Source organism: Aulonocara stuartgranti (genome assembly GCF_965226115.1).
Source record: "Aulonocara stuartgranti genome assembly, chromosome: 15".
In the NCBI taxonomy this organism is placed as follows: Eukaryota; Metazoa; Chordata; class Actinopteri; order Cichliformes; family Cichlidae; genus Aulonocara; species Aulonocara stuartgranti.
The window spans coordinates 37,044,581-37,062,739 of NC_138951.1; the positions used below are offsets into that span (position 1 = coordinate 37,044,581).

Here is an 18,159-nt window from a genome sequence, read left to right on the forward strand (position 1 = left end):
GAAACACAAAGCGAGATCTACACACTGAAACTAAGAGCAGTGATAATGAAATGCTGCAACAAACTGCTATAGTATATTTGCTCTCTCTCTTTTTTTAAACAGACTGAAGGCTCCCTCAGTGAAACATGGTACAATGTTAATGAATATGTAACATTTTCCTTTTCTCAACAACCACAAGAAATTCTTTCCATTTTTTAAGGAAAACTAAGAGTAAGAGTTTACATACAAGCACAAGAATCCACCAAAATATTTTTTTGATTTCTTTTTGACTGTGGGTGCTTATGGTTCGAATATGGAGTTTGACAGCAGTTTCCACATGTGGGAATCTACAGGTATTGCAGAGCAGGAACATTTAGATTGCTCCCCTGGTATTCAGTTTTTAGATGACAGCTTTGATTATTTTTTATTTTATTTTATTTTACTTTTTTTTGTAAGTTCAAGTCAGGTCAGTCACCTACTGCAAGACTGAGAATATTTAAAGCTGCAATGCCTTTTTCTGGAACACTTGGTAAAATCCAAAACACACATTTTTATTTACCTTATATTAGTTGTTATTAACTGAGAGAAAGATTGAATGTCCTGTAAATGTTTCTTTCCTGTTTTCGCAGCAATTCCTTTCAAAGTGAAACAGACTTACTGGTGCTAACTGCTTTTTCTGGATTCCTCAGCTGATTCCAACTCTTGCAGTTTCATAACATACCGTTGCACCCTGGTGGCAGACGTCAAGACCTCTATTAAATGCATCTCTTTTTAATTAAACATTCAATCACAGCTTTCTAATGATGATGAATTAGTAATTTCTGATTATTCATTTAGCCAAATGCATTAAAAACTACTCTGCAGATTACTGTGCATTGTATTTCTTGTAAAGATTTGACAGTCCAGTTTAGTAGAACATTAAGAATCTGTTATGCACAAATTAGCAACATTCCATTTCTCAAACAATATCACAGTGCGGCCATGATTGCAAGTGATTCAAAATGAATATAGGGACTGGAAGGCAATATTTACGCACTTCTACGTTTTACCTTTTTGCAGCTTGATATACCAGAGAACAGAGCTCTTCTTCTCTCATATGTGTACAACAAACATCTAGATTCTGCCATTTTTGACATCTCCAATAGCTCCCCATACATCAAACAAAAAAACATCAGGGAATGCAAAATCCCCCAGAACTGAATCCAGTGCCTCGGCAAAGTCATCGGGGTTCTTCTTGTCTTTGCCCGCTTCCACAATGGTGGTTGCTGCAGAGAAAATGGGACACAGGAATGTACATATATAATTTACTAATTCTTATCTACAGTTATTCTGGTGTAACCTTGTAATCTTTAAGCCGTGGGGCACCAAGTAAAAAAAACAAAATGTGCAAGCATTTTTCTCAAGAAACACTCAGACTGCAATTCTGTTTAATTTTACAAAAGCAGACAGTAACACGGGTATTGGCTTGTCTCTGGAATGATGTGTATTCATGAATGTCGATGTGTGTTGAAATATCATCCCTTTTTTAATGCAGGTTTTCTCAAAAAAAGAAAAGAAAAAGAAACTAAACATATTTTTTTAGGAGGAGATCCAAGCAAACAACAGGGCGAAGAGCAGGGTAAGAAATCATTGCCCTATTTTAGATGAGGTTCATGCAACATCAGGCCACTGGCTTTGAGAGTCTGGGAAAGGGCAATTTCCTATCACTCTCAACTTCTCAACGCAATTCTTGCTCATTATTCATCCTTGTGCAGTTCTTGTGATATTTAGTAAGGATGAAAGCAAGTGATGTTGCCAATTTCTACCATTATTAACCCTGACTAAATAAAAAGGTCCACTTAATGTTTTTCTTTTCAGGAGCTTTTAGCCTTTATGGCCATCTCTAGCTCTAGGTTGCTCAGCTGAGCATGAAATGACAAGTATTAACTCTCCCTGACAACTGAGCAAAGTCCTTCAGCTGAGAACATGTGCACATCTAGACAAGATATTTTTGTCATTTTTCTTCTCCTCCATAAAAGCACCAAATTCTAAATCCTTCAAAATTGTGTCAAATTAAACAATAAATATGGTTAAACATTGTTTACATTGAGTTACTGGGAAGAGTAAAAACAAACTCCTGATGGCTTGTTCCTTTATGTTTCTACATTTGTCAGGGACTCGATCCTTCCCTGCCCATGCCCCATTAATACAGGGCTAGATACAGGGCTAGAGGCCAGTTAGCAACCATCCATTCATTAAGGAAAACTGTGTATTCCCTGACCGGTTATGAGTGGTTGCTAGGAGTTGCTAACAATCATTGTGAAATTAATTGTAAATTTCCCATTCACACAGACCTATTGACCGGTCAGTGACCCCTTGGTTGCTAAATAAAACTGTATACAGGGTGTACAGAATTATTAGGCAAATGAGTATTTTGTCCACATCATCCTCTTCATGCATGTTGTCTTACTCCAAGCTGTATAGGCTCGAAAGCCTACTACCAATTAAGCATATTAGGTGATGTGCATCTCTGTAATGAGAAGGGGTGTGGTCTAATGACATCAACACCCTATATCAGGTGTGCATAATTATTAGGCAACGTCCTTTCCTTTGGCAAAATGGGTCAAAAGAAGGACTTGACAGGCTCAGAAAAGTCAAAAATAGTGAGATATCTTGCAGAGGGATGCAGCAGTCTCAAAATTGCAAAGCTTCTGAAGCGTGATCATCGAACAATCAAGCGTTTCATTCAAAATAGTCAACAGGGTCGCAAGAAGCGTGTGGAAAAACCAAGGCGCAAAATAACTGCCCATGAACTGAGAAAAGTCAAGCGTGCAGCTGCCAAGATGCCACTTGCCACCAGTTTGGCCATATTTCAGAGCTGCAACATCACTGGAGTGCCCAAAAGCACAAGGTGTGCAATATTCAGAGACATGGCCAAGGTAAGAAAGGCTGAAAGACGACCACCACTGAACAAGACACACAAGCTGAAACGTCAAGACTGGGCCAAGAAATATCTCAAGACTGGTTTTTCTAAGGTTTTATGGACTGATGAAATGAGAGTGAGTCTTGATGGGCCAGATGGATGGGCCCGTGGCTGGATTGGTAAAGGGCAGAGAGCTCCAGTCCGACTCAGATGCCAGCAAGGTGGAGGTGGAGTACTGGTTTGGGCTGGTATCATCAAAGATGAGCTTGTGGGGCCTTTTCGGGTTAAGGATGGAGTCAAGCTCAACTCCCAGTCCTACTGCCAGTTTCTGGAAGACACCTTCTTCAAGCAGTGGTACAGGAAGAAGTCTGCATCCTTCAAGAAAAACATGATTTTCATGCAGGACAATGCTCCATCACACGCGTCCAAGTACTCCACAGTGTGGCTGGCAAGAAAGGGTATAAAAGAAGAACAACTAATGACATGGCCTCCTTGTTCACCTGATCTGAACCCCATTGAGAACCTGTGGTCCATCATCAAATGTGAGATTTACAAGGAGGGAAAAAGTACACCTCTCTGAACAGTGTCTGGGAGGCTGTGGTTGCTGCTGCACGCAATGTTGATGGTGAACAGATCAAAACACTGACAGAATCCATGGATGGCAGGCTTTTGAGTGTCCTTGCAAAGAAAGGTGGCTATATTGGTCGCTGATTTGTTTTTGTTTTGTTTTTGAATGTCAGAAATGTATATTTGTGAATGTGGAGATGTTATATTGGTGTCACTGGTGAAAATAAATAATTGAAATGGGTATATATTTGTTTTTTGTTAAGTTGCCTAATAATTATGCACAGTAATAGTCACCTGCACACACAGATATCCCCCTAAAATAGCTAAAACTAAAAACAAACTAAAAACTACTTCCAAAAACATTCAGCTTTGATATTAATGAGTTTTTTGGGTTCATTGAGAACATGGTTGTTGTTCAATAATAAAATTATTCCTCAAAAATACAACTTGCCTAATAATTCTGCACTCCCTGTAGTCCACAACTGGTTGCCAAGTGGTTGCTGGCAGTCTCATGGTCCAGCATCAAAAACTTTACCTGTGGCTACTTTTGTTTCCAGCACATTTGCATGGAAGATGCTGACTTGTCTGCTAACTAGTCAACAAGTAGTGATCAGAAGGATTCATACTGGAAACAGAGACTATCATATAACTGGGGGAGTGGATGCACGGACAGGGACAGGAGCAGGATTGACAAACTGGTGCGGAGGTCTAGCTCCGTGCTGGGATGTCCCCTGGAGTGTGGAGGTGGTTGGCGAGAGGAGGATGTTAGTAAAGCTGACATCCATCGTGAACAACCCACATCACCCACTGCATGAGTATGTGAGTGGGCTGAGCAGCTCCTTTAGTCAGAGACTGAAACACCCTCGCTGCAGGAAGGAGCGCTTTCGCAGATCATTCATCCCAACAGCAGTTAGACTCTAATACTCCTCAATCACAATGTCATAAGTCACTGGACACTGTGAACATCCACGGTCACCGGTGTGTATGGACGTGCAGGTATATATGTATGTATATGTATACATATGTATATTTAGTGTGTACATGTGTGTGTGTATATGTCTATACATAGGAATAATAGTGGTACAATAGTTATGTCAAGCTATATAGTTTATGTCTTGCATATTTCCAACCATATCCATAATCACATACTGTGTATGCTACCATTGTATGTAGTGTATTATCTTACTTTTTTCATTGATTGTACTTATTTGTATTTTTGTATTTCCTTCTGATATCTGTACCTGAGCTGAGGTGGCGCAAAAATTTCCCCATCGTGGGATCAATAAGGTCTTATCTTATCTTATCTTATCTTATCTTATCAAAGTAAAAGTCACTCCCTTTGAAATGTGTTGGTTTCACCAGTAAGACAAAAGTTGCATGGTTCCAATTTGCATCATATTTTCCCAAGTCTAATTACTAATAGGAGTGATCAGAACAGTGTGATGCAGAAGCCTCTTTGCATCAGATTTCACCAAATAATGCTGAACAGAAACCCCTTGCTAGCAGCTCTTTCCTATCAACTAGTGAAGATTACATTTATTTTAAGGACAAAAATGTTAATTGGCAAGTCTTACCCAGCTCCAAGTCTCTGATGCCCATGTAGCTCTCCAACAGGTCATCCACTTTTTTGGTGGCTCGTTCTTCAAATTCATTCTGCTGGCATAAAACATATGAACAAAAGTGTGCAATACTATGATAAACATGGTGGCAGAGGATCTAAGACAGCATGGATTGCTCCTTTGTCAGGGACTTTGTTTTTAATTTACTGTTATAAAGCTATATGAGCATCTATGGATGATGAAGTCCTTAATGTTAAAAATCCATAGAGTAATTATCCTTATTATGAAATCATGTAAATATGTTTATATATTCTGTTTGATCTCATTCCAGATCAGTATAATGTAAAATATGCAGCATAAAGAAAATGATTTCCAAGATTTTTTTTTCCAACCTAATAAAGAAGACTTAATTTAAGACACTTTGATTAAATCAAACAAGAAGCACTCTGCTCACTCAAATAATCTGATCACACTCAGTCTTGTTTATTTCGTGCTCTACAGATGAAAGACATGTACGTAAGTGTAGACATGCACAACTAGTTCTCTCTTCTTTTTCTAGTCTCTTATGACTGCCACAGGGTTTATTTGATGAAAAACTGAAACTCTAAAGCCCACATATTTAAAATATTACTAAAAAGCACTAATATGGTGCTATAGCTCTGTGTCAAGTGTGTGAAAACCATGAGACATAATTAGAAAAAGGCAGTCAACAAAATGATCGGTGGTTCAACCATTAAACACTTGTGTGGGAGGAAATGATAATTTTTTTTATAAAGATCACTTCCTGTGAAAGAGTTTCGTTTGCTTGTTTGTGTGTGAGTGGAGTCAAACAGTTCAGTTACTTATTTAAAATGCTCTATATGAGCTCTGTGTGTGTGTAAACGCACACTGAGAACATCTGAAAATGTAATCAGTCATTGTCCGGCAGGACGTAAAACTCACCACTTCCTGAACTGTAGCAGAACCCTTGGACCTTAGTCGCAGGGTTTCCTTCCCATTCACCATCTTGCCCTCATTAGACTTTGGCGCTCTAGTCCTCATTCCAATCATGTCTAACCACACACGCAGAACAACAATCATTAATCAACGTCAAATGCTTATTTGGTTAGAAGTAGCATGATGTTAAGTTCTTCTTGCAAACTATGAATATATTCTTCGATTTTTTTCCCAAGAGGCTGATGTGTTCCTTCCAACACATCACTGTCAACACAGTTTTTTGGAAAAGAAAGACAACTATAACGATGCTTAAAGATTTCCATTCCTTATTTGGAAGTGATATCGCATCCTGTGAAAATCTAAAAGAACTCTAGCCCACTGTGCTGGAGTCAGTCTTGTTTGTGTGATATCTTTAGCAGGCTCTTGTCTAATGTATTTCCAGTGTCACTGTTGGCTGTTGAGTTGATGAATGTGTTTGTGTTAAAAACGTTCACCCCAAATCATTTGCTAAGACCTGCATCATTATAATCTGTGCACTGTACAGTAATTGAAAAGCAACATTGCCGGCATCTGTGAATTCAAATGGATTTGTATTTTTATTTGTCTCTGCATTGCTGTGCATATCTTTAACCCTCAGTGGGGCAATTTTGAGCCCCATTTTATTTTAAACAACAACACATTCTTGATTATTCTGTGTTCATCTTACCGAAATGCTGCCCTGAACCTATGAGAGATATTCTAAAATGTTCAGATCTGATTAATGATGGTTTTCAATCATTTCATGGAAATATAAATGAAACACTAACACACATACAAAGAAAATTACATTCAAATAACCCTCGTCTGTTGATTTTTACAGAATATAGTTTGTTTGTTTTTTAATAGCAAAGTGTTGATGAACTGGGGACTCCATAACTGACAGAAAATTGGAATTAAGTCAGTGTCAGTGTGTTTTTTTATACTTTTGTTTAAAAAAAATTAAACATATTTAACCTTTACATATTGTTCAGGTCACATTTGACCCATTTTGACATTGGATAGCATTAAAAATGCAGAAAATATTTCTTTCATTTTTTTTTAGCCTGAAATTTAATGACTTTTCCTAAACTAAGAGATTTAAGATTAAAAATATTAAAAGGTACCTGAGCTGAAACACAAGAGTTTTTCTGCAAATATTTCCAACTATGGAAAGTTGTTGGAGAAGTAGACAAATTCATGGACTTTAAATTTCCTGCCTTCCTGATTTCTTAGTCTTTTTTGTTTATTTCTCATACTTACAGTTTTTCTCAGTCGCTTTGGTGCTTTTCTCACATCACTATCAGTGTTGGTCAAGTTACTTGAAAAAAGTAGTCAGTAACTAATTAGTGATTACTTCCCCAAAAAAGTAATCCCGTTACTTTACTGATTACTTATTTTCAAAGTAATTAATTACTTAGTTACTTAGTTACTTTTTTAAAACACGATTTACAACCTGAATAGGTGATAAAGCAATAGATCTTTCAGCCCAATTCTACTTTTTCTGCATAATCCATCATACAAAATGTAATCAAATGGAAAGGTCCCCTTTTAAAACTTGTTTTATTAGTTTTAACCTTTTAACTTTATGCATCAAGCAAAAATTTAATTATATGCAACATTCTCTGACTGGAAGAAATTTGTTTAATATTTAAACCTATTTTCTGCACATTCCAGCACATAATTTTTTTTTTTTTTTTGTTACACTCACTCTTTCAAATAGATGCAAGTAAAACACAGCAGAAAATAAATAAAATCAAAGACTAGCGGTCCTGTTGCTCTATTTTCACCTGTAAAGCAGGAGTGGCGTAGACGGAGGTTTACCCTCGTGCAGGTGTGCCGCAGCAGTCAGTGGTAGAATCCGCGAGTTTCTCTGTGAATTTCCCATTACGTCGTTGCGCACTCGGTGCTTGCTTGGAAGTTTAGGGGTTTTTTGCGCTGCAAAAAGAAGTTTTCTTCTCACGCACGATGGACGCTAATGTTTTTGTCACTTTTTATGGAATTAAACTCAAAGTAAGGTCAGTACTTCCACGCTTTAAACGCTGCATGCTCATACTCTCTCCCGCACTCGATATATGATCCACTGATCTGCACACGGCTGTTGTCACGAACGGTGCACTCGCTTACGTCACTGTCATGAGAGTTCTCGCGAAAAAATCACGGTTTTAGTAACGCAGTAACGCAGCGTTCCTACGGGAAAGTAACAGTAATCTAATTACCGTTTTTGCAATAGTAATCCCTTACTTTACTCGTTACTTGAAAAAAGTAATCGGATTACAGTAACACGTTACAAGTAACGCGTTACTGCCCATCTCTGATCACTATTAACATTTGCACAGCAGTTAGTGTATTTCTCAAAACAACTAGTGCAAGCTGCAAAACCTAGTGGATAACCTGCAAAAGCAGGTCACTTGCTCAAAATCAATAATCCATTCCTCAAAAACAAGTATTCATGTCAATGAAACTGTCAGTGTCATCAAAATGAGAAGTCTTGAACCATCTTGATGAACAAGATAATCAAATGGCTTTGTCATGTTTTCATTATGACAGTGTACAGTATTCTCTCATTGTCTTCCAATGCAAAAAAAAAGGTCAGAACTCGGTGACACTACCTGAAAATGCTCAAGACAGCATTATACACTTTTTGCACAGCCATGTACAATCAAATCTACAGTAGAGTTAGACATTCCTGTAGTTATGGAAGTAAGTGAGTACAAGACACTGAATACGTATGTTTCACATTTTTACTGTGTAGGATGTTTGTAATTCTACAACATTGTGCAAAAGAAAAATACTCAACAGTCGCATATTTAGAATAAACATGAGAAACACCCTTTTTGGTAGAGCTGTGCACAAATGTGAACAATATAACAGTATATATTGTAAATGAACATACGTAAATCATTCTGGCACATTCAGATGTTCCTGTCTGTCTGGCCACATATTCCCATCTACATCACAACAGATACTGCATCCATGGCTGCTAGCAGGGCCATTTGTGAATGCTGGTCACAAACCTTCCACCTCCAGGCAGACAAAAACTCCTCTATCGGATTAAGGAATGGGGAGTAGGGAGGGAGATATTCAACAGGCATTCTGTCATGTGCTGCAAACCGCTGTCTGACCAGATGTGAGTAGTGAAAAGGGACATTATCCCACACAACAACATACTTGTTGAGTTGACCTCCACCCCTCTCATTCTCAGGGACTATGGCATGAGAGAAATTGTTCAATTTCAGGGACAGGAAAAAATAATGGAAAAAAGGTATAACATTTTTTTGACAGCATTTGAAAACTAATTCACCAATTTTGAATGTAATGACTCAAGCAATGAAATAAAGACTATTGGTTTTATTGGGAACGACTATTTAGCATCCAAAAGTATAGTTTATTTTGACTGACATGACATAAGCAAATGATAATGTGGTCGATGGCAGAAAACTGTATGAAAGCAACTCAAACGTGTCCAAGAGCATTTGCAATTTGTTCAGAGGAAGGAGAAATTGCTACTATGATGTGCACAAATTACTAAATGTTGTGGAGGTTGCACTAACGGTTTTGAGATTTTGATCTTTTCATTTTTCATTTTGATCTGAGAAAAGCACCAAAGCGACTGAGAAAAACTGTAAATGTTTCAGATCGCAATCAAAATTACAAAATTGTGCTTTTAAATTATTTTACTTATTAGAAGGTAATAGGGGAAAATACCTATCCAAACTTACCTGTCCCTATGTGAAAAACAGATCACTTGAGGGTCACTACTAACACACTAAACTCAATGCTTAAATACTTCCCAGAGAAATCATTTGAGCCCATGTCTCCTGAGGTCTGCATTAAAATGCATATCTGGTTATTTCAATAATTTCTAAGAGAAAATAACAGTTCAGGGGTAAAGTCAGAGATCAGCATCAGCTATGTCATGCTAACAGTATAAACAACTGATACTCCAGAAGCAACTACTGTATGTAGCATCTTTGTCCTGCTGCGAGTCAAACATGATTGATAAATATGACACATCTTGATTGGAGCTGAACTTTATGTGACTTTTTGTCCTTGTAATACAGCAGCTCCAGCCACAGACTCTGCAAATACTGAGTAAACCTTCATGATGCACACAAAAACAAAAAACAACTTTAGCTTTAAACTCTATGTGTGTGAGTATGAGAACCAACATGTGTTACAATTTTAGGATTCGAGTATACTTTATCATCTTACTTTCAATCGAATCCATCAAAATGCCATTTGGCAGCATGTTTTCATTTTTAAATCAAGTCATTTAGTTGCCAACACACCTAGAAAGACTTGCGATTGACAGATTTACCCAGTGAGATGAGGGGATTTGTTTCTGCTCTTGTCACTGTGATGCAGAGGGTCACACCACACTGTGACAGTTCACACACACATACAAAAGAGGTGGAGACTGAAAGCACAATGTGATATACTGGAACGTTGCCGGGTTTATTAAAGGAGCTTGATATGGGGATGCCACTCAGCTTGGGTTCTAAATTGTCATGTCCTCATTGACCATGAGAGATAGCTGCAAAACAGTAACAACATAACACGACAGCTTCAAAAGCAAACTAATCCACGTTGTAATCCATTCCAATCATAATTATGCATCTTTATTCTATGCTAGTATTTTGATGTGTATTGCATTCTCAAAATGACTGGAATATCTGTTAACAGAGATGTGACAACATGTTACGAGATACCGATCTGTTGCAGGAAGTAAGCCAGTTAACCATGGATTTGGTTTCCTGTCTGATAAGCGTGCGGTGGACAATGAGGCTCCAAACCACTCAGATTCACTTAGGAAAGGAGAGTAAGGTGTTTCCTCTATATATTGTAACGAGGATGCAATAAATCAACAACTCACCGAACTGTTGACAGGTAAACTATTTTTCATAAAGAGATACTTCATGCTGTTAAGGACCTTTGCTGTTTGAAAGGCACAGAGATTTGATGTGTGTAGCATAGAGGCACCACAGTGCCGCTGATGTCAGCTTAAACAAGCTTGTCAGACTGTAACATGACATAAAAGCAAATACAGCACAAGGTGGCTTGTCAAATCACTATTAGCTGATGAACCTGCTAACCACTTCTTTTTATTTCCTGGCAGACATTTGAGTGAAATGTAAATAAAAATACCTTTTGAGCTCTATAAAACAGTGAAAGCACAACATGTACATTTGGATCAAACATTTACTTTACTTAATTTCTTTGGCAGTGACTCTGCAAGAGTGTGAAAAATGAGCTGCTATGTCTTTTCTCTCTCTCCCGCCCTTCACTCTTTATCGCTGTGTTAGCATGGTTTATGTCTTCTTTTCTCCCTTCCCATCTCCAAGCCCAGACCATCCAGGCAGATGGCAGTCTGCCGTGCCGTGAGTCTGCTATCAGTTTCTCTTTATTAGAAGACATTTGCTCCTTTTTTCCATTTTTTCTCGAACGTTTTGCTGTTACTTTGCAACAGATCCCACAGAACAATTCTCACACAACAATTCAGTCCACATAACGTTGACAAGCTGACTATATATTTTTGAGACAAGGGGGTTAGGAATGTAACTCAGAAGGCTGTTCTCATGAGCGCACTGCCATCCATCCATCTATCCATTTTCTTCTGCTTATCCAAGGCCGGGTCATGGGGGCAGCAGTCTAAGCAGAGAAGCCCAGCCCTCCCTATCCCTGGCCACCTCCTCCAGCTTGTGCGGGGAACACCAAGGTTTTCTCAGGCCAGCCAAGTAATGTAATCTGTCCAGCATGTCCTGGGTGTGCCGCTGGGACCTCCTCCAGTTGGGACATGCCCAGAACACCTCACCTAGGAGGCGCCCAGGAGGCATCCTTATCAGATGCTATAACCACCTCAACTTGCTCCTTTCTGGACAAGGGTGCAACTAAGGGGAAACCAGGGGGCACTGGCCACCCCCCAAAATTTGCTGGCCCCCTAGTGGCACTCCTAGTAAGATAGTCCTATGGTGGTAATAATTTTAATAAACATGAGCACGACACAAAGGAAGACACCCCATTATGCGCTGAAACATTAACTGTTTTGGGGGTTATATTTTTAGTGGTCCCCATATTGCTACCCCTATGAAAAAATTCTGGAAGCACCCCTGACTCTCAACCCCTCCCGAATGACCAAACTCCCCACCAAATCTCTAAGGGACAGGCCACCCAGTTCATTTCCACCACTTGTATCCGCGATCTTGTTCTTTCAGTCACTACCCAAACTCATGACCTTAGGTGAGGGTACAGACGTAGATTGACCGGTAAATCAAGAGTTTCGCTTTTATGCTCTGTTTTCTTTTCACCAACAGACTGGCACAGCATCCATCACTGCAGCTGCAGCACCAGTTTGTCTGTTGCTTGTCTATCTTGTCTATCTCCTCCTCCCCGCTCCCCTCACTTGTGAACAAGACCCTGAGATACTTAGTCCTCCACTTGAAGCAGCAACTTGTCCCTGACCTGGGACAGAGCTGAAGCCCTTTTAGGTTTAGGATTAGGTAGGGATGGAGCCCGGTGTTGGGTCTGTGCTTCCACAGGCCCCGCTGGTTTAGAGACTTAACGAAGTAAGACGAACAGCAATCAATCGATTTTACTTGCTAGCAAGGGAGGCTGGTCAGAACCAGGCTCTTAGAGCTGAACGCTCCTCACCTGTTTCCTAGCCAACTTCAAATAAACAGCCTTCCTTGCAGCCTTTTTATTGAATACAGTTACAGTTTACACAGGCACCACCCATTGTAACAACCCCGTGGTGTGTCGGGCCCTTGTATTTGTGTGTATGCATGTGCGAGAATGTGTGTGTGTGTGTGTGTGTGTGTGTGTGTAGGTGCCCGTGAGTGTGTGCATTTGTGTGACCACCTGCTCACCAAAGGGTCATAAAGGCAGGAAGTTTACTAAACAAGAAAACAGAACCTTCACCTAGGATGTGCCTATAATAAAACACTACAGCCTCCCCCACCATTCAACAGGCTGGGGAGGGGGTTAGAAACAAAGGAATGTCTTTGATTATACAGTTTGAACCAAGACTTACAAATTTAAGTAACACAATGACAACATTTAACAATTTCAACCTAACACCCGGTTTTGGTGAAATATACTCTAGACCTTTAACAGATTAAGGATTCAATTAATTCAGTGTTATGCATTTATCACCAAGGCACAACAGTAGTCACCTCAAGGTGCTTTAGTTTGTAAGGTAGAGACCCTACTACAATAACTGCAGATAGTGTTGTGCTGCTTAAAGTGAGAATTAGACCGTAAGGACAGAAAAATAAATGTCTGCCTCCATGCAAGTGATGCACGTGTTCCTGTCTAAATGGTGTTTCCAGTATTCCTTTTTGAGATTTGTGATTAATTGTTCCCCAGGGTTAACAACAACAACTGTAAAAATCATTCACAGCCTTTTTTTATTAGATATGTGCATTAAATTTTACTCAGTAAGTGAGACGACAGTTGTTTTACAAAGAGAAATAAAAACTGAGAAGGCAAAACATTATTAGTTTATATTTGTCTGCAGTATTATAGACTCAGTCTATGAACACAAAGTGAATTCATTTATATTTGTCTGCATTCTTAATTTATATTTCACACATGGTCATTGCAGCTGACTACTGTAACACCGGTCAATTAACTGTGGCTGGAAAGTTTAACGGGAGTTCAAGGCCCACTGGCAGACTGCCAGTGAAATATCCCTGCATCCTCTTTCTGTTTTTGCTGATGAGTTATGAAAAACATCTGAGGAGTACTAACCCCATCAACAGCTGAGGACAATGTCAGGCAGGGTGGCAATAAGCTATTAGTGTCCACTTTCTGTGGGCTGTTGTACCAGGGGAAGTTGGTGTGCTTACAATATTAAATAGCCATGCCATGCTATAAATCACAGTTTTTTCCCATTGTTTTAGCACCAGGAACCCTGCTGGTTCTTACTGAATCACATAACTATACATAAACTTTAATGTAGGTCAGTGAGTGAATGCAAAGGCCAGGAAGTAATAGTACTGACACTTTTAGTATGAATATTTTTAAAACTACTGAATTTTAATAGTTTTTGTGTGCAGACCCAGTGTCATCTAAGGCTCTAAGCGAGTTCAAGTCAAAACACCCATATTAAAGTCTAAATTTACAATTAAATTAAAACAAATATCCACCATGTTCTACTTACCAAAGGCTTTCTTGGGTCCCACAAGTCGAAGAGTGAAGGGTACGCCTCTCGGTTGCTCTTTTAGCATCTTTGCAACCTCGTAGTGCCGACACCCTACAATGCTCTGGTCATTGATGGCCTCGATGTGATCTCCAACACATACTGTCTTCAGCTGGTCGATGGTGCTGCCTTCCTTTATCCTCTGAAAGACAAAGATTTGACTAAATACAGTATATGACTATGATGTGAGTTATCAGCTTTTTTGGGGGGGAGAAAGCACATTGCATTGACATATTACAACTAGTGTAATCATTACAGATTTTACAATGACATATTTTTATTATTGCAATATGACCAAAAAAAGGAAATTGGATTTTAATTTGTTTGACTTTTATTCTGGTTAGATTGTTAAAGTTTCTCAGAAAAGTGGATTTATCTAACTTTAATGACGTCCTAAAAATGTCCTTGGTTTTATCTTTTCGAACACCTCTGTGGCCTCTTACTGTAAGGTAGCAATGACCAGCTGAAGAGTGGAGTTTCTGCTCTGTTTGTCTTATTAATCATCACAAAAAACTCAAAATGTTGCAGCAATTGGTAAAAAAAAACCCAAAACAACAACTTCTCATCCACCTTGATGAAAGCATAGCCAGCCCCGTTGTCTGTGATCGTGAGACCCAGTGCATCTTCTGTCTTTGTCACTTCCACCTCTTTGGTCTCCCCTCTTACATGGGCAAAGATGAAGTCCTCCAGTCCAATCTGTCCCCCCAGTAGTTTCTGCATGTCCACTTTATGAGAGTTGAGAGTGCAGAACAGGATCTGAGGAGAAGGAATATATATATATATATATATATATATATATATATATATTAGGTAAAGTAAAGTGAAAAAGTGAGTCAAGCAAGGCCTGTAGCCAGTATAAAGACTCACAAAAATTAATAAGCTATGGGACTGATCTTTGTTAGATTAAGCATGTGTTAATAGTATTATTTCTATTATTTCTAATACTGGACTGATTTAAGCACATTTGTTGGTATTAAAATCTAATTGCCACTGAATGCATGACCATAAAACTGTAACCCTGCAGCCTCTCTTGTTCTTTCATTAACTTCCTCTTGTTTTATTACAAAAGCAAATGGACCGCATCGAAATTTCTCAAGCTGTGCTGTACATACATTAGACAGCAGAGGGCAGTAGAGCCAAATAATAAGCTTAGCTGAATTTGTGGTCATGTTGTTTTCAGCTATGAGTGCGATATCTGCAGCACATCCAGCGGTGAATGATTAAGAAACTTCATTTAAAAGTTTCAACTTCATACAAAACTATTAAGCCACAACATACATGCAGGTTGAGTAGTAATACACGTTTTTTCCTTCTGCTTTACAAGATCACACAACCATACTTGTTGCTGATTCACACTACAGATCCAAATCCTTTTCTAAAAAAAAAAAAAGCTCTCAAGATCGCCTTTTTAACGTCACCCGTGCATTGAAACAATTGTGTTTTAAACGAGTATGTTTAAAACTGTGTGACTGAACCTTTGAATGTAGAATATCTTGTCCATGATTATTTGAGAACTTGAGCTTTCGCAAACTGTGCGAGCAGATGTCAAAGTTCAGTTTTCTTTCATAAACAGACATTCGAGATAACTTGCGTTGACTTTTTTCTTTTTTCATAATAACTGCCTTGGCAAACGTCTTACTGTCGTCCAAAGTCTTCTCTGATACCTGGCTTTACAATAACTCTATGCTATTGCTATTGATTCCATCTGAGCTCAAGGACACTTTTCACTGTCTGCATGCAATTGGACTTTAGGCAGTTATACAGTGCATGTTGTTAAAGTAAATAAACTAGTAACATTTAATCATAAAGTCTCTCTGTATAGCAGGGAGAGTGTTTGTTCTTTTGCAGTCTACCCTGACCAAATATATTTCACATTAAAAAAAGACGTATTTGTTGATGTATTTGTTGCAAGGTAATTCATGAATCTGTATTATTTCCTCACTTAGTAAGCAGCTTTTTGTTGTTGTTTGTATGTTTATTTGTTGCTGAATTCTTGGATGTGACATGACATGGCTGACAACTTCAGATGGGGAAGTGTTTGCAATATATTCTACAGCTACAGGTTACTTTTTACAGCTTGATCTTCTGAGTTGCAGGGCTGTGTTTGTAATATCAGACTATGTAAATGTATTTCATTATACATTATTAGTATTGTAAATCAATGTAAATAGAACAAAAAGATAAAGTAAAAATTATACTAAGGGAATGATTTTAACACTTATCTAAAGTAATCGCATATTTTGTGTTAGTGAGGATCAGTTGATTGTTTCCTTCTAAAACAGATATTGCATGTCAAAGGTTACTTTAACAAGGTTGAACATTGCGTGCAGCATGTTTTTTCATGTGATTGCATGTGTCACAGTCATGGTTGGCGGGTGCCCAACAAGAACGTCAAGGTCATTTACTATGAAATGTAACTTGGTCTCCTTGGCTTAATCTTACGTTTATATCTATCAGTTATGCTGAAAGCCTTCATGGTTGGCCTTTATAGCTGATAACTAGCTGATAGGGCCAGAGTTGAAGAGTGATGTTCTATTGCCAAGTGTGTTCAATCAGCTATGGAATGAAGCAAAAATAGCAGCAAATGCTGCATTCAAGTCTTTTCAGTTTATATATGTGTACTGGTGCAAATCATTTGTGTATATCTTTATTAATTATGTTGTTTTTTTGTTTTGTTTTACTGCTTCCTCCTACTCTTTCTTTGTTGCGTCTATTAACACCTGCTCTGGCTGAATTTAATCTAAATGGCCATCTTAAAATAATTTGCCTTTTACCATGTTTAGCACTCAGGGCCGTAACAGACTGCTCCATCCAGGCCTTCCAAAGGTTCCCAGTCAAGGTCTCAACTCAAGGATTACAGGCTTTATGAGCAGATTCTTCTGTAACCTAATTGCAAGCAACAATTTGGTAATCTACAAAGCTACAAGTGAGCTATTTAGTTGTCTATTAATTATTGTGAGGGAAAAGAAAATATATATACTGTAAGTTATATTATCTACTCAAATTGTGATACTTTACATGACTGTGCTCTAATACGTTTTTAAGTCTACACGAGCTTTAACAACTATCTAATGTGTCAAATATTTCTTTTAGAATTTACTGAGAATGACTACTTTTCCAGTTAGAAAAAATAGGTATTCAGTTCTATTCATAAAAACAGGCGCAGTGTTATATTCCTATGAGTGACTAAGCACACAATATCTTTTTGTCTACCCTACTTTGTGGGTTAATCACCTTTCAAAATAAAATTATTTCCTCCTGTTGTTGTTGTTTTGTTTTTTTTAGGACTCTATAACTGTAGCCTGTCACGTTAGATGTTTGTTAACTGATAAGAAGTCCTTATATGGTTATTTCTTTCCGCTATTGGTCCTGGTCAAGGTGCAAACCAATACACATGCTGGCTGACAGTAAGTAGTAAATGATCGTTGCGCTTCATGGAAAAAAAAGAAGAAGCAGAGAATGGAAACCTAACACCTGTTCACAACTAGCCTGATAGTCCTGAATTTCTACTGGTTAAAAAAAACAACCAAATGGTTGTTTTTAAAAATGTGTTTCCACAACTGAACATGTCACTTTATTATTTTATTGCATCCATAGCCAAGTGTAGTTGTACCTCTGAGGGGGAGATGTTGAACACTTCTGCGATCTTGGCATACAGCTCCTTGACATTAGTGAATCCATGAATACGGCCTGTGGGACTCCCATGAGCCAGCTGGGTGTGGAAGATGAGCTTAGGTCTGGGGTATTCTGGTGGCCCTGCTGGTGGCGGTGAAGGGGGAGGGAGCGGAGGCGCTGTGGGCTCCGGACACCCCTGACTCTGGCTCTGGTTCTGGGCCTTCTGCTCCTCCGTGGCCTCGGCCCCTGCTGCCTTGGAGTCCTGCGGGCTCATAGCCTCTCCGGTCTGCATCAGCCCCAACTTAAGCTGGGTCCTCCCCTAGGAGCCCTGGTGGTGCACTGCTCAGAAAGAGAGAAAAACACTGTCCTCCCCGACCGTTTAGCTG

General features: G+C 38.8%; 1 protein-coding gene across 1 annotated transcript; it reads right to left on the reverse strand.

The window, feature by feature from the left end:
- Positions 1 to 1,030: 1,030 nt before the first annotated feature.
- gipc3 (GIPC PDZ domain containing family, member 3) lies at positions 1,031 to 18,159 on the reverse strand. The gene is made up of 6 exons (XM_082505846.1): positions 17,772 to 18,159; positions 14,729 to 14,914; positions 14,120 to 14,300; positions 5,950 to 6,059; positions 5,023 to 5,104; positions 1,031 to 1,244 (listed from the first exon to the last, which is right to left on the reverse strand). The coding sequence occupies exons 1-6, from the start codon at positions 18,063 to 18,065 to the stop codon at positions 1,093 to 1,095; spliced, it is 1,005 nt and encodes a 334-aa protein (XP_082361972.1). The 5' UTR covers positions 18,066 to 18,159; the 3' UTR covers positions 1,031 to 1,092.